We start from the raw sequence: 20,362 nt of genomic DNA on the forward strand, positions 1-20,362 counted from the left end.
TTTCTTAGCATTTGCAGCCTACAAATAAAGCGTAATCAGCCTAAAAAACAAAAACGCAAAGTGAAGTTAATAAACAACAAAAATATATATACAATTAGATATATATATATATATATATATATATATATATATATATCTATAAATATATATATATATATAGTTGATCGAAGTTTTTGACATGAGATTGTATACACAATTAGCGAAACGTCATTATTAAATTTATATTATAAATTAAATAAAAAAAAAAACTAACAAGCGAAGTTAAAATTGAAACACAGAGAAACATATAGTATGAACATTCCATCCAATTAGTATCAAAAACAGGGGCATCCATAACTCTACTAGATCTACTCAGTTTCCGCTTCTCATTAGCTCAAACTACGCAAAATTGTTGTCCGAGGAGCTATGAATTGGTTAAAAAGAAATATAACTCATAAGTTTGGGGTCTGGCCCTATACGAAGACAACTCGTGCAATTAATTATCTTTATCTTACGCCTAGAATTTATTAAATTTTATTTTAAACGATTATAAATACGTGTAAATTGGAGCGCATCAATAAAAAAAGAAAGCAACAACAAGAACACTTCCAATATAATGAATAAACTTGAATTTGTTTTATTGCTAAAATATCTTTGCTGATTGAAGTTAACTCAAAACGTTTTTTACAACTCGACTTATTCCTCTTCTTTTTTTTTTGGATAACAGTTATAAAAAAAACTAGAGCCTAGAGAATATATAAACAAAATCTATAATGAATAATACGAGAAATACTCTATACAACCAATTGTAAAACGCTATTTAACGGTTTTAGTTCTTATTGGCATGCAAATAATTCAATTTAGTAACTTTTCATTAGAGACGAAGATGCAGAAAACTGAAGAAAAAACTAAAGAAAAAATATATAAAAAATAAAAACCATTAAGGAAATTGTAAAAAAAAATACTGCCTTTTTTTCAATGGGTTGGTCTGATATGAAAAAACACGGCTCAATTTTTTTTGTACACATGAATTCTCATTTATTATTATATATTTATTTCACAATTCATGCGCTTACACGCTACCATCTTTAAAATTGTCTTACGTTGGCTTTCGCGATTTCTCAATATACTTATATGTATATGCCATATGCCATTTTTTAATTTAATTATTTTGTGGATTTTTCTTTTAGCTTTGTCGCTTTTGTGATGTTGTGATTATGGAATTAAAAGAGCAATGCCATTTTAATTCTCAGCATTGACAAAACCAGGACAAACTAATAATGTTCCATGCAAAAAATGCCATTACTTATGCTCATACATATATTGAAATTCGGCTTGTGTTCAATTAAATTGCACACAAACTGGTTCACAGGGGCTTGATATTGAGACATGTAGAGTATTTGAGAAAAGGTGGTTACCACTTGTTATTCTTTTTTTTTTTTTTTTAAATATTTTTCGTATTTACCTTGCAGTGAAAATTGCGAAAATCATAAATAGTTTTCATAATAATCAAGCACATATTGTTTATATTTAAAGAGTTCTTTTTGTTTAGCGTGTTGTTCTTAAAAGAAATATTTTATAAGTTTAATGCCCTTCGTTCGACAGAGTTTCAATTGAGAATTTGTTTCAGCAAAACCTTTATTTCTTATATGTATTCATGCATTTTTTATTTGATGTGCTTTGCCTGCGAATTGTGTAATTTTAGTAAACACTAAATGGACTTTTGTTCTGTGCCGTTTAATTTGCATTTGTTAAATACTCAATTAGCAATTTGTCTCCCTCAAGCGCCCCATTATCCACGCATTTTATAATTTTCAAAATTTCCATAATATTTTTTATTAGCACACACTTTTTCACTAACTGCCTCACGATCTAAACTCACATTTTTGGGTACAAAATGTTTTTTCTAGTCTTTACGTTTCTTTTTTTCTTCATTAACATTATCATCTTTATATTTGTTATTATGTTTTGTTTTGTTTTGTTTTAAATGTAACAAAATAAATATTACCATTTAAATGAAAACCTTCAATTTTACTTTATTAGATTTAATATTTATATAGCTAAATCTAGTTTACGCCTGTACCTTTTTATTTATTTGTTATACTTTGCATTCAACTGGATTTTCTTCCCCTTTCCTTCCGTTTTCATTGTTTTAACTTTTAAGTATATAAAAAATACTATTTATTGTTTTTATATACTTATATCATTATTTTTATTTCCGCTTAAATAATTCGCACTGTTATAGTATTTGTTTTTGTATATTTGTTTTCATAAATTTCGTTGCGACATATTATTGTTGAGCAATGAAGTGTACCAAAAAACTACTGATATTTGGTTGGCGGCATATGCGCTGAAAATCATAGATATCAAGATCAAGAACTACTTTCGATATATACTGTATGTATGTAAATATGTTCTCTGGCCAGGGCAGCAGTGGATGGTCTGCAATTGAATAAAACTATTTAAAGAAAGATCATGAACTGCGCGCCAACATTAACAATGGTATGGTATTTGGTATTTGCGATAAATATGTATGCATGTAACTCTTGTCAGGTTTTGGACTTAGGTACACAAGGTGAATCATCAGGGTACAATGTGGATACACAGAGGCCAACTAAAGGAACCTATGGAGGAGCTTCAAATGATGATCGTGTTTACTATACGCAATTTCGACCCATCCACTACAACCACACATAATACAAGTGAAATAATCATACAAGTTACTGAACTCTGTATTCCGCTTACATTTAACGCATATTTTCATTTTGTTTGTTTCTTCGTTTTTTTTTTTTTTTTTTTTTTTGTAGGTATGTATTTGTATTGGGGGTTTTTTCAGAGACGCCCTTACATGCCTCGGCACAACCATAATAGATACACATATATAAGTAAGTACATATAGTATAAATGTTACTCCATGACATACATAAATATGCAATGTATTTAGTTTCTCAATCGCAAAGAATCGAATGCAAATCAATTTTTTGCGATACACATTTGAGCAAAAAGTAAGTTTTAAGTTAAGTTCTAAATTGTTAGCTGTGAAAGTTGAGATATATTTGAAGTATATTTTCATATCGTTTCATTTTGTGTTTTAATGTGTTGCATATTTATTTTTGAGTTCTTGTTTGTTGTTTAACTTTTCATTTATGTTTGTACACATGCATGCTGATGTTTTATCTATGCATTTGAATGTAATTTACATACTCGAATATTATGTATTCTGTTTTGCGTATTCAGCATTAATTTATTTGTTTTGTCGTACATATATATGTATATATATACATATATGTATGTATATATAGTTAGATACATTATGTTTATATATGCATATTTTTATATATGTTAGTATATATGTATTTATATAGATGTATGCGCATATAACTGTAGACTTGTACATAAGCAAAACATACACATACATATCGTTATCATTTTGTTTATTTGGGTTTGTGTTCTTAGATGTCATATCCATATACATATATACCTATTTGCCGGCTTTAACACACACTGAATATGCTTACATTTAATATACATACGTACATATACATCATATAAATTAAATTTTTCGTTAATATATATTTTTACTAAGCCTGGCGCACAAATTAGCACACTTTTGCTCAATGTTATTCTTTTTCTTCGTGTGTATTGTATAGTTTATCAAGTTTTTGTTTTTTGGGTTTTTAATGCATACATTTATTGTTAAATATAAATATGTATGCTTTTTCATTTTCATTTTCGTTTTCTTTTTGTTTGTTGTATATTTTATGCCATGTGTATATATATTTTTATAAAAATTATATAATTTAAAGCTTGTTTGTTACGTCTGAACTAAATGTAAAAATTTGAATAACCACCTCTCGACCTTCGACCTTTGGATGCATTGCAATTTAACACATGCAGAAACAACGTTTTTTGTTTTTTTTTTTTGTTTATTCCTTAATTATTTAAACAAATGCGAGTTGCACAATTAAAGCGGCCGCTGCTCGCTTTCGGTTGGTCAACGCAAAATTAAAAATAAAATAAAATATTTTACAAAAATTTTCTTGCACTTACTAATATATAAATTTCATTAACCATTTTATGTTGTTTTTAAAATTAAATATGGCGCCCAACAAAAAAGGTTTAAACTAAAATTAAAATACGTTCTTTTGTTTTGGTTTTCATAATTGGTTAATGCTAATTTCTGTTTTTCAAACATACAACTGAATTTTCATAAAAATCACCCTGTAAATTGTAGTTTTTAATTTTTGTTTTTTTTTGTTTTTGTTTTTATAATCTTTCTATATGTATATATATATATATTTTACATGCTAAATTTAGCTTAGATATAAAATACGTAAGTTCATATGCTACGACGGAAGCTTTTATTTACAGGTAAATAAGAAAAGAAAAGTCAAAAAAGAAACAGCAACAAAAGGGTACTAAAAAATATATATAAAAAATATGCTCGCTGTTTGTATATGGACTACGTTGCATTCAAAAATATAAATAAGGAAAATAACTAAAATAAATTAATAAATGGCTATGCGTTGGTATGTTTTATTGTTGTCTGTTGGACACACATCGACTGCATGGTTTATACGTATAAAATATAAGCAAATTTCTTGTTTAGGAATATTGTTTAGCATTTCAGTCAGCAGCTTAAGAAATAAAATTAATATTCAATTATAAAAAATTGCGGCAAACTCAAGATATTCAAATACATCAAATATACTTATATACAACCTCTTGCAATTGGCAAACTAATTGCTTACAAAAACTAAACTAAACTAAAACTAATTTTCAACTAATTTGCAGTATTATTATTTGTTTTCTTGTTTCAAATATGTTATTATGTGTGTGTGTCTGTGTGTGTTCTATGACGCATACAAATTTTTAATTATAAATTACAATACAATTTTTGTGAACTTCTCACTCGATTTGTTTTTTTTTTTTCTTTCTGTTTGTTTTTGCCATAAATATGCATAATGCGTTTTAGCTCTCAAACAAAATGTGACTGGGGCCGGGGCCCTAAACAAGACATATCCGTATTCACAAGCTGCAATGAATGATCGATAACTTCGGCCTTGGGCAAGCTTTGAGCCTGCAGCCGTGCGACACCCTCCAGCGGTAAATTCACACAAACAGTCAGCCTGTGTTTAACATCATGTGCTATGCTGCTCTAACAACTGATTTCGGAATGATTGTTGTTGTCCTTGTAACGCTCCGCATAGCCTTGTATGGTGAAGGGTGAATCATTTGCACTGGCGCCGCCTGCCGCTGTCTCTCCATTGATAATCGCTCCATTGCCAGTGGGCAGGCTGCCATTCAGTTTGCTGCACTCCCGCTCCTGTTCGCCCTTCAGCTGCACCTGTACATTGGCATAGGACTGTTTGGCGATGCCATTGGCAGCAACACCAAGAGCAACACCAACAGCAGCACCACCAGTGGGACCAGTAGCACCATTGTGTGCACCACCGTTAGTCAGGCTCTTGGTCAAAGCCGCCGGATCTAGCGTGATGCCGTCCAATTGTGAGGCAAACGACAGCGGCGGTTGTATGGTCGTCGGCGTCGGCTGCGGTGTATCCAAGCTAATCAACTTCGCTTCATCGCTGTGCGTGGGCGAGCGTAGTATGGGCGTGGCCGTGGCAGAGGCAGCCATGGATGCGACAGCTGCAGCCGCTTGCAGATTGCGTTGCGAGTCGCCGCTGGCCATCGTTGTAATGGCGCCGGCGCTGAGCAGCGGCTGATCGCTCTTCGAATTGGGTAGTATGAAGGAGGTTTCCCAGCAATCGCTGCCGCCGCCGTTAAGCGCAGCGGCACCCTCTAGATGTTCCGGCATTGGGGGTGGCTTGGGTGCGGCGGGCGAGGTGACAGCTGGCGGCGTGCAGGTGTTTTGCTGGCGCTGAACAGTGGGTGCATAGGAGCCACCAACACCACCGGGTGCATGTGGCATGCCGTTGCCGGGCAGCGGCACTAGATAGTCCGGCACAGCCAGGCAAAACTCGTCGCCATTTGGCGGTCGTATAACAGTTTCATCACGCTCAGAGGCCGTCGGACCCAGTATATTGGGCAACGGGGCATTCATAATGCTCGCATCCTGTGTGCAGGCGGTTAAGTGCTCCAACAGACTGGTGAAAGTGGGTCGATCCTCGGGCGTGGGATTCCAACAGTCGGCCATGATCTTGTAAATGGACACGGGACATTCGGTCGGTGAGCCAAGACGTCCACCGCGCACCACCAACTCCATGACCTGTGTATTATGCTGGCCGGGATATGGCGAACGGCCCAAGCTGAACACCTCCCACAACAGTATGCCAAAGGACCAGACATCCGTTTTCGATGTGAATATGCCATCGAGGAAAGCCTCCGGCGGCATCCATTTGATGGGCAGCATAGCCTTGCCGCCTTTGCGATAATAATCCGATCGGTATATGTCCCGGGACATGCCAAAGTCAGCTATTTTCACCACACGACCTGGTCCCTTGCTGCTCAGCAGACAGTTGCGAGCGGCAATGTCGCGATGAATGAACCGCTTGCTCTCCATGTAGCGACAGCCCTTGGCCACATCAAGGGCGCAGAATAGCAGATCCTTCATGGTTAACAGCGAGGGTCGTTCGGGCGTATTGCGATTTTCGCGCAGAAACTTTTGCAGATCACCGCCGGCGAGCAGCTCTAGGACAATATAGTAGGGCTGACGATCGAAGCAGACGCCGATTAGATGCACCATATTCGGATGATTAAACTTGGCCATAATTGCGGCTTCCTTAAGGAAATCCTCCTCCTTCTCACGCTTGGGATCCTCACGCAGTGTCTTCACAGCCACTGGCATTTCTACAGCATCGCCATCGCGATGGCGATATAACGCCAGGTATACCTCACCAAAGGCGCCTTTGCCCAAGGCACTGGGGTAAGATGGGAAAAAGAGGGAAAGTTGAAAGCCAGGTGGTTGCCAGGAAACTGAAGCATACTCACTTGACCAGCTGTAGACTCTCACGTGCCACCTGCGGCAGACTGTTGACATCTATGTGACCATTTAGAATGCCATCGCAGCCATAGTTAGGATTAAAATTGTTCAGATTGGAGTCATCAGCGTTGTGGCGCAGGCGACTTAGCTGCAGATCCTGTTCGACGAGCATCTTGTGGCGCATCTTGGCCTGCTTTTTGCGCTGGTAACGATTGTCTGCATGGAGCGTAAGAAGATTTTATGAAAATAACTTTTGACGGGGAGGGGCGCCAACTTACATAGCATAAATATGAGTGCAGCTATGCAGATGAAGAGCACGGCCAGGGAGACCATTAGTATGGAGACCAGATACTGGAAGGAAGACTTGCCGGCCTCCTCCTGTCGCTCACAGGCTGTGTTGTTGTCCCGTTTCAGACTCCAGCCATCCGGACAGATGCAACGCACCTTGGACCTAAACTCATCCAGGGCCACGCAACGATAGTCGCAGCCGCAACCCTCAATGGCTGGAATAATGATAATGGCACCTGAGCCGCTGCTGGCGCCCGCATATATCTCGCTGGCATCTCTTAGGCTGCGACTGTTGCTGATGTAAGAGCTGCCACCTTCGCCGTTCGACTCGTTCAGGTACACATCACCGCCCGCGTAGCCGCCTCCGCCGCCACCGGTGTTGCAGCCACCGCCGCCGCCACCAAAGCCACCCTGGCCATGTCTATGCACCGTGGTGCCGTTGTCAGCCAGCTCCACGTAGCAGGAGTGACCGCCGCGTCCGCCTTGCAGCAGCGCAGCCCCATAGGTGGGACTCAACGCCTGATCCTCTTTGGCGCGCCAGCCGCCGCCGGGTCCGGCGGTTTTCTTGTTTAGCTGCTCACCATGAATCTGACCACTTTCGGGCGCCTGCAATGGCTTGGCCTTCTGGCCATGCTGAAAATCCTCATCTATGTACTGGCCAATGCCCAGGCCGCCGCCACCGCCGGCAACCAGCAGCGGCACCGCCTCGTTTTTGGCTTGGTTGAGCAGAAAGACAAAGGAGCCACCGCCACCGCCACCAGCGCCATTCTCAATATAAATGTTCTTCACCATGTCCTGCTTGGAGCGAAAACTGTATTGTCCCAGGTCCAGATCATGCTCCGTGCCACAGCCCGCTTCCTTGTGTACTCCCATGGACTTAATACAGGCATTCTCACCCTGCTGGCCAACGAGGAAATAAAGCTCCTCGTTTTTGAGCAGCTCCAGCACCGCGACGGCAACAGAGCCACGAGAACTGCCCACACCTCCAGAGCCCAGGCCACCACTGGCGCCCTTGGCAATAATGCTGCAATGCAACCAGTGAGTTAACCAATTGCAGTTTGGGTAAGAATAAGAAAACTTACGTGTAGTGACCCTCGTTGGGCACCTTCCATTTTTGCATGCCTTTGTAGGTGCTCTGATCCTCCACAACGTGGACTTCGCGCAGCACATGGCTCTGATTCTGCTCCTTGTAGGCGCTTTCGCACTGCGTTTGCGTTGGTCCTATCATGCCTCTTGTGTCGCAAGTTGTCAACTCTAGATCTGTTTTGGTGGTAGATACAAAATATTAGACTAGCTCTTCTTAAAAAAAAACAAGAGTGTACTAGTCGGAAGCCCGAGTAGGAGTTAGTATGAATCTAGCGCCAAGGCGTCGTTACGAGAATTGGGGTCATCCTTCTATACATGTACTAACAGGTATTGCCTGGCCTTGCCAGTGGAACATTTTTGCTAAAAAATTTAGACAATACCTTTCCGTTGAAAATTAAAGTCTACCCATCTTCATCCTCAATTCTATTTAAAAATATGTTTTAAGTGCATCGAATGGAGAACCAAGTGTTGATATCAATGATATTCGCCCATGTTAGTGTTGCGGTGAAAAATAAGCATAAGTATTGAAGCATTAGCTTTCGTTTATTATCCTTCCACCCACCCAAGAACGTACCAAATAAATTCTCACACAGCTCTTAGAAAAGGGTTTTAAGGCCGCAGCAAAAAACTTTCATGCAACCGTTTTTTGTTTTTCATGAAATTGTTGTTGCTTTGAAAATCGTTGAATCGTATTTCCACCGGAAAAGCTTGGATTCTTGGAAAAGCGTCTCAATTGATTTTTTGTATGGATATTTGAACAGGAAACGTCACTTATCAAATCTTTAACCCCCATTTCCACCAAGGAGGAATGTATTTTTGGAAAAGAGTGTGCCACCCCTCAAATGAATTTGAACAAAGAAAGAAAAATGAGTTTGAAGCCGATTGGATGTTAATCAAAAAAGTTACATACAACTGTTTTTCACGATTTCTACACACATGCGGGTCGAGTTTTTAAAAATCCTGTCCTCACGTGAAAACTTCAGCTGCCTAGCCTTTACGGCTTGGACTGTTGATCACCAATCAGTCAGTCAGGTCAAACAGTTTTTTATATAGAGATACACAAAAACACATACAGCTGTGCCCAGTCTTCCTTTTTACACGTTTCTTACATATTTTCAATGGATTCAGGGTACACGACTCTTAGCGTTATATCAATTAAAACGTTACAAGCTATATAAAGAACTTTTACTCACAGTTGGTATGGTCAAAGTCGTGATGTGTCGGGCTCTTAAGATTTTGTCTAACGTCCCAATAGTTGTATCCGTTAAGATGCTCTTCGGGTATGTTGAGGCCAAAGCATTCGGGGCTTAGAGAAAAGTCATCGACTGCCACATCCGAGAAGATGCGCATGCCCATGCGCGCCTCAAATTGTAAGTAGTATCTGTGGAGAAATATCTCGGGCTTAATGGGAGAATTTCAGCGGGCTAATCAGTATATTTGGCCTACTTGGATGTAATATTGGGCAGCACATATTCGGCTCGCAGCCAATCGCTGCCCTGGTTCTTGCTGCTCCACCAGAGCGTGGTGGTTATATTTTCCTTCTCCTTCATTTCGACAACGGATAGATTAATGCTGCCTGGATTCTTGCCAAACTGATGGATGTAGAAACGCACAACGCACGAGTTGCGATAGGGCGAGTCGGGATTACCGTGCACAGAGGGCGGCGGATTGAAGTTCTTGCTGAGCATGATGGCATTGCTGGCAAAGCCAATAATCGAGCTCTTTTCGGTATTGTTGATGTGCTGATTCATGTTGACGAGCATATAATAGCCCCCAGTGGTGTTCAGCAGATGCTGTTGTGTGTGATCGCCATCGGGTCCAGTGTCGTGAGTGGGCGAGGAGCCAGTGTGTCGCGACCAAATCAATGTGGTTCTGCCAGAGTCGCGCCAGCCGCACCAGTCATCCTCAAAGTCACAGCGACCACCATAGGGTATCTTGTCTGAAAGAGATAACAGCATGAACTATTGAGCTTAAGATAGATGATCTGTGGAAACTCACCGCATGACTGCAGCTCATCTTCGGCATCGTCGCAGTCGCGCGTGATGTCGCAAATCCGTGGCAGGGGTATACAAACGGGCACTTTGTTCATCATGCACTTGACCTGCGAGGTGCTGCACTTCTCTGATTTGGTGCCCTCCGGAAAACAGTTGACCATGCGCAGATTATCCAGTGCCACATGCGCCTTCTGGCCCTGCTTCAGTTCGGGCACAATTTCGAATACGATGCGAAAATCACGCGAGATGCGTCCGAGGCGAAATATCTTGTGCGTCCACGATCGAAAATTGTCCCCCTGTATTTCGGCTGGCACCCAGCTGCTTTCCTGCGGATGCAACGGTTCCACGACCACACGCGACAGTCCATGACTCATATCGCTCTGATGCATGTAAACCTCCAGATAGCACTTCTCCAAAGTGGTGCTGAACGACGGCGACGTCAAATTCAGCTGCTTTGTGGTGGGCTGCACCCGGGCGTACAAAAAGTGACCATTGGCATCATCTATGCTATCCGCCACGGGTCCAGGCAACAGACCCGTCATATTCTTCTTGGCCAGCTCTGTGCCGCTGAGCACCTGAAAACCATCGGACAGATTCTCTGTCCAAATCCAGGCGCAGGGCGTCTCAAAGTTGCATTTGACGCCCAGCAAATCTTCGATTTCCGTAGATGGCGTTGATTCCGTGTGTGGTGAATATGTGTTCTGTATAAGGTGGTGCACGAGCAGAAAATAAAATGTTAAGTTCAATTGAGTTTCCATTCGGGCGCTGTATCGAGTCCTCTACCCACTACTCACCGGTTTTGGCGCTGTGTCCCGAATGCGCTCCTTGATTTGTTGGATGGGATCAATTTGATCCACATCGGCATCGGTGTCGCCCTCCATGTTGCCGTGAGTTACACCACCGGCCGGTTCGTCCGCCTGGTTAAAGCTCTTCTTCAGCTTGAGCAGCTCGCTGATGGAATTCTTGCGCGGATACGTGCGTATCGGCTGGCTATCCAAGCCCGCGTAGAGCGGCGGAAATCTTGTGGAATACGGCCCCGTTGCCGGACCAGCTGTCATGGCCGCTGCACCAGTGGGCTGTCGTAGTCGCTCGCCGTAACGATCCGCGGAACCGATGCCGCCTAGGCCATCGATCTTGCCAATGGAAGAGGTGGCCGAGTAGGAGGCATAGCCGGCGCTGCTGCCGGAGATACCGCCGCCGGGACCGCCAACCGATGGTTTCATCAGCTCCTTGCGCAGCGACTCAATGCCGCGCTGCCCGTTGCCGCGCTCAGGGCGTGGCGCACCGCCAGCGCCCACGTGCGACAGATTAAGGCGGCGACGTGTATCGCGCCGGCTGCCCGGCGGTGGCCGTGAACCAAAGGTGCCCGCGCTCGCCTCCCCCTCGTAGTCGTCATAGACATGGACGGGCTGTGCCAGGCCCGGCAGTGTGGGCAGCGGCAACGGCTGCGGCTGCTCGTGCAGGCGTCCATTCCGCAGCTGCTTGCCCGGACCCTGATAGTTGTAGTTGTTGTAGCTGTTGCTCTGGTGCTGCGACATGGGCAGCGAGTTGAAGGTGTGATTCAGCAGCGGACGCTGCGCCCATACCGGCCCGCTTAGCAGCACCAGCACCAGGCTGAGCATCAGCACTAGTGGGCGTGGCATGCTGTACAGCTGACGCTGTTCAAGCGTGCGAATGTGTATGCGTGTGTGTGTAGGCGTGAGTGGCGCTTACTTGTGTGTGAATACGTGTGACAATTAATGAGTGCTGTTGCTTTTTGGTTATGTCCAGCAGCTGCTGCTGTTAACCTTTAAGTAGTACCACGGACTGCCGCCTTAACTCTTATGGCACTTGGGCAATGTCTTTGCTGACCGCTGGGCGGGCACTCGAATCGCGCATTTAAAGTTCTTCAGATGCAGGCAGCACATTGCTCGCTATTATGTGTATGTGTATGTGAGTTTGTATGTGGGTGTGTAGGCGTGTGCTTATGTGCGTGTGCTAATGGGCGTGTGGGAGTGTGCGTGTGTGTGGTGCTTTGTTAGCTTTGCTGTTGTTGTGGTTCGGCAACTTGAGCGACAATCTGTAAATGAGAGTAAGAGCAACAAATATGCAAATTAAAAACGGCTCATGACTTTTGACTTTTAGCACGTGCCACAGATACCGTTACATTTGCCCACGTTCTGACATTTTCATATTGTTAACCCTTTAACATCCTGTTTCCATTACCTGTCAGCTACGCGAAACGAAGTGCCTGAATCGGGTAGCAACGACTGCGCATATAGAACCGGCTTTCAGCTTAACTATGAGCTGCACATCGTGTTTGATTATTGGGCTTGTTACTCTAAGACTGTTACTCTAAGGCGGTGACTCTTAAACTTTAAGCAGCTCATATTCATTTTGACATAGAATGGTTAGTTCTTTTCAAAACATATTTCCCACCAGAATTTCTTTTTAAAAAAAATCAAATATTTTCTAACATGTAAAAATAAATTACTTGAAAAAAATAAATTATTTTCTAAAAATGAATATATGAAAATTTTCTGACGGACGCCGAACTTTGCTCCAACTTGATATACCCTTCGTAAGTTTGCGAACAGAGCATAAAAATCAAATTGAAATACAACAAATCGCCCACAGCATACAGCCCACAGTCAATACAGCTGTTGCAATCCCGTAACCCCCTCCGTGGCCTGCGGGGGCTGTGTGCATCAAATAACATCAAATATCCAGAAACTGTCAGCTGCCAAATGCTAAATGCACTCTGAGCCCAGCCGCCAGGCATTGAACAATTTTCGCACAATAGAACACGAAAAATGCAATAAAGGCCCGGCAAGTAAGCGAAAAGGGCTGATTGCTACCCATCTCATGGTCAAAGGCCCACAATTTGGACAAAAATAAAATAAAAATCGATGCTGGAATTCGTTTTGTTTGACGTTTGCCGAGTGCAGCTTGCAATTTGTCTCAAGCAAGCACACAAGCTGCCTGCCTGCATTGTTAATGGAGTCTAAAACTAACCGAAAATGGGTCAATGATAAAGCTCTTAAGTGCCCCTACCTTCTGGGGGAGAAAGATTTCTTGGAACTACAACCAGCCTTGCACATGAGTGCACAATCAAAATTTTCACAATATATAACATATCTCTTTTATTTGGCTAGCAACAAAAAAAAGTTACTGACTTTTGTGGTTAGCTTTTCAGCTAATTTATATTATTGAAAAACTTTTTGCTTCACATTTCTTAAAATAGAACTCAACTGTGCTCTAACAAAAAACATGTGTTAAAAGTTCCCAGAATGTTATTTAATACATGTTAATTGCAAAATTAAAATGATGCGAACCCCACAGATAATTATATTTTTTTTTTACATGTCATTACAACTAAAATATATATTACAGAAATAAATATGAAAATTCTGGGAATAATTCCAGAAGCCATTGAATCGTTTAATAAATATTTATAAATGTGCAATTCTCTGACAGGTTATTTTCATGATGTGTACAAATTAATTTGACAGGCATAATTAGAGTTCTTTATATGCAAACATTAAGTTGTTCAATATGTTCTACTCAACCTTAGCAGACTTGAGCTTTACTCCTCTCTTTATATATGAACAAATCTAATTAACATCTATCAAATATATAATATGGTATGCATATTTATTCTTGTCTTAATATGCCTGTTGAGCTTGAACATTTTTATTCAGATGTTGTTGCTTCCTTAATTGATTTTGTAAATTATTTGTTTCGAGTAAATTTTTTCTTGGAAAATTTGAAAAGCGCATATTTCTGTAAATATTCAAGTATTTATCTCTCTTCCTAACAGAACACACACATAAGATTGCCATTGTGGCATGAAAATATTATCGCAATAATTGATCTGGAAAAACCAATTGAATTTTTTGGGACTCGAACTATTCGGCTAGTTCTATACTTGAACTATTTGGGCTGACTTAGCTACTCGCTGCAAATACTACACACAATTCCTGGGGCGTCGTATAATTTCACTTTTAACATTTTACTTTGGCCATGTACCCACACACACACACACGCACACACACACACACACACAGGGAGACACACATAGACAGCTACTCTTGCATACACAACGCCATTTTCGTTTTTTCTTGGCGGACTGTGCAGCTGTGGGGAAGGGAGGGTGGTGGGCTAAGATATAGGCAGAAGTGCATTTGTTGTATTTGGAATTGAAATTTTTCTTTTAGCCATTTTCGTGTCGCCTGTATATAGTACTTGTAGCCCCCCATGTTGTTGTTGTTGTTGTTTCTGCTATCGTTCGTCCAATGGCAATCGTTGCTTTTGGCGAGGCAAACGGCAAAAGAGACAAAAATAAAACATTACATGCGAAAAGTTGGGAAATTTGTGTGTAGCTGCCGAAAATCTGCAAGAAAATACAGCGAATTTCACTCGCTATGCGTGAGAGTGTGTATAACTCTCACGCTCTCCCTGTCGTTCTCTTTCGCTTTAGCCAACTGACTCGCTTTCTCTCTCTCCCTCTCTCTCAGTTGCTTTCTCTCTGCGAGTGTGTGTAACTTCATAGTACGCTAAGTATGCTATAAAAAATGGCTGCCGCAGTTGTACAACCAGCAGCACAACGAAAACAACAACAAAACAGATTTGTAAATACACACAAAACTTGCAATCACACACACACACGCACACATGTACACACATGTGTAGTAGAAGTAAGGCGAAATATGCCAAAAGCAGCGAGTTGAACCTCCAGACTCGGTGCCACGGCGCGTATACGCAATCCCGCATCGCAGCGAGTGCAAAACGGAAACGCAATTGAAGCTGAAAGTTGTGCGAGCTGAAGCTGAGCAAAGCGCAGCGAAAGAAGCTGCCAGGACGAAAGTTTTCTAGAGCTAACTAGCCAAAGCAGCACGTCAGCCAGCTGGAGTTGGAGTGGGCGGGGGAGTGGATGGGGAGTGGGCGTGCATTTGGAAGTGGGATACACAGGCGGAACGGGTTCAAAATACGCACAAGTGCACATGAGCTGGGGACATGTCGCTGTCGCTGCTCCCGTCAAGTGGAACAGGAGATCATCAACCAGGCCACAGGAACTGCAGCAATATGTCAATTTTATTTATATCTTTTTGTGTGTGCATGTATGCGCGTGTGTGTGTGTGTGTGTGGTCGGACGGAAAAGTTTTCCGCACGCGCCTTCCTAGTTAGTTGGCAGCGTCAGTTTATCTGAAGCGGCCACTTGGCGCTGATTCTAAGGAAAAATCACTCGAGCGCATATTGCAGAGCTTCTGCTGCTTCTGCTGTTGCTGCAACTACATCGCTTTTCCAACTTAATTAAAACGGATGGTGGGAGGTTTGCGCTATAATTATATTTTGTTTTAGGTTTTCAGTTTCAATTAACTACAATCGTAATCTAATAGAATAGAGAGCAGTTGATTAAAAATAACTCAAGGTTCTGTGTGCTAGTACACTAGCAAATATTATGCGGCTTTGCTCGACCAAAGCATTATTGAATTCTTTTAATAGTTTTCGGCATTGTCATAAGCTGATCAATATACGTATTCAATTTTATTGTTAAAGCTTGGAAATTGATTGTACAAAAATTGAAGTTGCCAAAGCTCGTTGTAAATTCTTAGAAACACGCAACAGAGTGTATCTCGCTCGAAATATATTTTTAAATTGAAGATAACATCAAGTTTACATAAAGCCTAGGTGGTTTAACATCTGCACTGAAGAACTAGGTGCTCTTAGCAGAATGTTTAAGAAAACTAGGCCACACATCGATTGGCCAATAAAATTTCAAAGACCTTTCCCTCTGATTAAGGTCCACCATGAAATCTATTTGCCACCTTAACCTAGCTTAAACCGTATACTATATGAGATTTAATACAAGATCATAATCAAAAGTCTGTCAGGCTATAAAACTGAATATATAAATGACATTTAGAATTCAGTTTCAATGTTAATTTGAGACCAACAACCTGTTTAACCCATCAGCTGTATAATTTACATAAACGTAAAATTTGAACATATTTTATTTCCCATAAATGCAATTCCAAAAGCAATTTCTCATAATTATATGCATTAAATGCATGTAACTTCTACAATGTTATCGGAAAAAGCAGATTGGCCTTTCCAGGAATTATATGTAATTAATAATGCATGTCATGGCTGCATCAACAAGCTGCAGAAAAACTATTGGCAATTAATGAAAATTCCCAGAAATCAAAAATTACCATATTCTTTGATTAAGACTGTTTTCATAGGCTCATTAATTAGTCATTTGATTTAGTTTATTTGTTTTAAACATAATATTGTCAAATAAGAAGAACATGAATAAATAATATAAATATGCAACATAATTATATTGATATTATTTGTATTTAAAGCAAATATAAAAGGTTGCAAAAAAATCTGCGAGCTTGGAAATTGATGAGTGTGTGTGCGTGTGAGTGTGTGTGTGTGTGTGTGTATGTGTGAGCGTATTTTGCAGATACACACACAGCGGTAACAACAACTGCGACGAGTTGAAGCTGCGTCAACGCCGCAAATGTTGCGCTGCTGCCGCAGCTACTGTTGGTGGTGTCTCCTGTAGGGCTCCAAGGCTCTGGACCATCACCAGCCCCAACGCGAAACGCAGCGCACAGCTATGTCGGCGTTGGCTGCTGTGCGCATGATATACACACACAGACGCACACACACACATACACACACACACACACACGCACGTACATGTACACGTCAAGAGGAACGTTCGCTACTAATGGCGCAGACAAATTGTTTTGCGTATCTCACAGATACATAGATACAGAAGCGCACAAAAGATACTACACACAAAAACACACCATATAGCATACACGACACACGCAGTCACACACTCCCACAACACAACGCGCACACACACCAGCAAAGTAATGAATTTTTCTCTGCTACAGCTCGCAAAAATTTCTTATTCTTTTCATATTTTAAAGGATTCTCAATTGAATTTTCTTTTGCAACTTTTTTGCAACCTGCCAAATTTTGTATGTATCTTAGCCCAAATATCGTTTCAATTACCATAACGCGCCAGATAAGCAGATACTGAGTGCTGTTTTATCCGATATCTAAACTAATTTTATTCTCGTGGAAAAAAAAAAACACTTTAACACACATTTGCGTTTTGACACTTTTTCCTTTTTCCACTTTTTTCACTAAAATTTTCTATGCTCTTACGGCGGACAAAATTTTTTCTTTTCTTTTCTTTTTTTTTTTTAGCTACTGCTGCTGCTCTTGTTGTTGTTGTTGTTGCAGTTGTTTTAGATGCGGTGTATCCGTATCTGTTGGATACTTGCGCGCACGACGCTCGGCAAACGATGACTGAAATTGGGAAATTCTCGTGCGGAGCTGCCCAGCTTCAAGGCAGCATCCAGCGGCAGACGTCGGCCAGCGACACGACCAGCGTCTGGCGTCTCGGCTCACGGCTCTCGCCACAGCATCGCAGCGTCGGGGCGCAGGTTAAACGAATATCCTGCGCTGAAATCGAGCTGTGTGCAGGATACACAGACAGACGTTTGCCTACTCGCTGTTAAAGGACTCTCGCTGTAAAAGTTATGGCGGCAAAAGCTGTTGCTGTTGGCTCCGCATGGCGGAGGCGCCGCGTGGGGTGGGGCGTGATGCTGGCTCAGTGGCGCGCTCTGTCGGTCGGCGTTTGGGATATTAATGCAAACTGCTGGAAATTTAATTTAGCTGCATGGCAAATGGCAACAGTGCCATTGGCGGCAGTGGGCGTTTGGCTATGGGCATGGCCGTGCGTCAGCTTAGCCTGCATTACGTTTCCTTTTTCAATTTGCGCCTGCAACGCGCCTCAAGTGCAAGTGGGCCCAAATGCCCGCTGGCCCGCTGGCCCCTCTTGCCTTGTGCCACAGTCACAGACAAAGATATAGATATGGATGCTCATGGCTGTCTCAGACTTAATGGTGGCAACGTATTGGATTCAGTTGTGTCCTCGCCGCCACTTGCGTCTGCTGCTGCTCCTCCCGCCGCTCCTCCTGCTGCTGCTCCTGCTGCTGCCTGGGCGCGTGCGTCTGTAATTTCATCTAATCAGTTGCACGGATGCGGCATAAACGCATTTATCATGCTACCAACTCGCGCGCATGGATAATCTGTGGCCTAGCAACTGCTTGACGCTTGTTTTTCTTATTATTGCCGAACAGCTGCAGCATCCTGTTGCCTGTTCATTGGATTTGATTAATTTACCAATGAATCGAGTTGTCCCCCAGCAAGTAATTGGATATTGCATACAATACTATTGACTGCTAATCGCCAGCTAGTTGTTATATATAAGTTAAAGGTCAATTATATTTTAATGCTAGTGTGCCCTCATTATGAAATTATCAAGATATAGATATGGCATCCCAATGTGTGTAAATAGCACAGCTTATATAATTTTCTGCAGAAATGAGGGGAGTTATTCAAGAGAAAGAAAAAGTTCATTTGACATATGCTCAAGGAAAAGTATGGCGATATCAATTCCGATTGATTTCATGGAAACGAATAAAGTTATAAGACAATCTCTAGATGGAGCTCGTGAATAATTTCATGAATCCAGTTCTTATGATCTCTGAGAGAGATACGTAGAGACACGCAGCATTCTCTATTGATGCTAGGCAGGAACATATATTCCTATTGCAGAAAATACAAATACATAATACAAAGAACGTACACACTATAAAAACTAACAATCATAAAAATAATGAATAATTACAATAAAATAAATAATATAAATAAATTAATAATTTAAAAAATCAATATTAAATATAAGTTAATCTAGCCTTGGCTTAGTTAAATGGCCTGCTCCAAAGATCTGAAACGGACCATTCAGAGACAAATTGGAACTTTGTGAGTGTGAGGACATGTCGACAGGTAGACTTAAGCAAACAGGTATGTATATCCAATCTCTCTTAGGCAAAAGTACCTGCAGTGCAGTTCAGTAAACAATAACAAAAACTAACGCGAAAGTTACATGTTAACCAACATCAACCTTTTGCACGGAACACTATAAAGTCGCAAAGGTCAGAAATTGATGCAATTTAGTTTATTAAAATGCTTGGCATGCTTTCGTATTTATCTACTGAAAATAATAAAATCTGCTATTGCCAACCGCCGCAATTAAAGAACAACAACAACAAGAACAAGTTAAATAATCCATTTGGGCACGCATCATTAATATTTTGATCCACATACCGACACAAGCGGACATTAGCAATCATTAGAGGTTCCATCCGAAGCACATTTTTTGTTGCTTTTAATAGAAAATCCTCCGCCCAGTACAAGCACTTTTGAGTGGCACGGCAATAAATCAAAATGCAAAAAACATCAACTCGAACGATCGCGGCAAACGGAAGTCACAGATAGTATATACACAGGCAGATATATAGGCTTGTATTTACATAGACTCACGTATATACTGAGAAAATATCTATCTGCACATGAATATATATTTAGCGAGTGTCGCAGACAAGAAAAGCGACGACAACAACAACGACAACAACAACAACAAGTCGCGACGTCAAAGACCGATCGCAAGGAAAATTCGCTTGTAGTTGCCGATATTTTGGTTTATTTTGAGTTTTTTTTTCTCGAAAAACTGCGCCCGTAAACGGGGCCGTAAAATGTTTAGAGCTGCGCAAATTGTAAATATGTGAATTGCACATAAAAGCGTCACTAGTTGGGCGACGTCTTTGTTTTTAGTGCGTGTATCTTATGGATACACAGCATTTGGCAGCTAAGCGGCTGCAGTTGCCGACAAAAATAACACGCTTTATTTATAAAACACAAAATTGCATGGAATGGGGAAAGTGGGGGAAGGAAAACTCACAGCGGCATACGGCGCGTGCCAACGTGCAACACGCGCCCTTCAATCCGTTTCGAGTCTACGGCAAATCTCTTAATGTATCCGTATCTGTAGTAGTAGCCGTAAATGTATCTGTATCTGTAACTGACGCAGTTTGCACTTTCAATTCAATTATAGTCACTTAAATCCGCGCACGTAGCTCAAATAAAAATAAGCATTTATTTATTATATTTATATTTATTTATATTCTTTTATTATATCATGCGACAGCGCCGCGGCGAC

General features: G+C 41.3%; 1 protein-coding gene across 2 annotated transcripts; it reads right to left on the reverse strand.

Moving 5' to 3' along the window:
- Window positions 1–1,371: 1,371 nt before the first annotated feature.
- On the reverse strand, window positions 1,372–20,351 carry Alk (Anaplastic lymphoma kinase). Of its 2 annotated transcripts, none has more exons than XM_032437239.2 (9): window positions 20,105–20,351; window positions 11,085–12,349; window positions 10,295–10,991; window positions 9,743–10,235; window positions 9,490–9,677; window positions 8,293–8,470; window positions 7,201–8,234; window positions 6,931–7,138; window positions 1,372–6,860 (listed from the first exon to the last, which is right to left on the reverse strand). In XM_032437239.2, the coding sequence occupies exons 2-9, from the start codon at window positions 11,931–11,933 to the stop codon at window positions 5,138–5,140; spliced, it is 5,370 nt and encodes a 1,789-aa protein (XP_032293130.1). In that variant the 5' UTR covers window positions 11,934–12,349; window positions 20,105–20,351; the 3' UTR covers window positions 1,372–5,137. The 2 variants fall into 2 exon arrangements, with proteins under 2 accessions (XP_032293130.1, XP_032293129.1); XM_032437238.2 differs by lacking the exon at window positions 20,105–20,351 and adding an exon at window positions 17,305–17,600.
- Window positions 20,352–20,362: the final 11 nt, after the last annotated feature.

This window comes from Drosophila virilis, chromosome 5 (genome assembly GCF_030788295.1).
Source record: "Drosophila virilis strain 15010-1051.87 chromosome 5, Dvir_AGI_RSII-ME, whole genome shotgun sequence".
Taxonomy (NCBI): Eukaryota; Metazoa; Arthropoda; class Insecta; order Diptera; family Drosophilidae; genus Drosophila; species Drosophila virilis.

Bases quoted from the DNA above. Each gene is read 5' to 3' on its own strand.
- Alk (XM_032437239.2), bottom strand. From the start codon at position 11,933: ATGCCACGCCCACTAGTGCTGATGCTCAGCCTGGTGCTGGTGCTGCTA. The intron at 8,471-9,489 runs GTGAGTAAAAGT...CCACCAAAACAG, and splicing joins CGACTTTGACCATACCAACT to ATCTAGAGTTGACAACTTGC. The intron at 7,139-7,200 runs GTAAGTTGGCGC...CGCTCCATGCAG, and splicing joins TGCACTCATATTTATGCTAT to ACAATCGTTACCAGCGCAAA.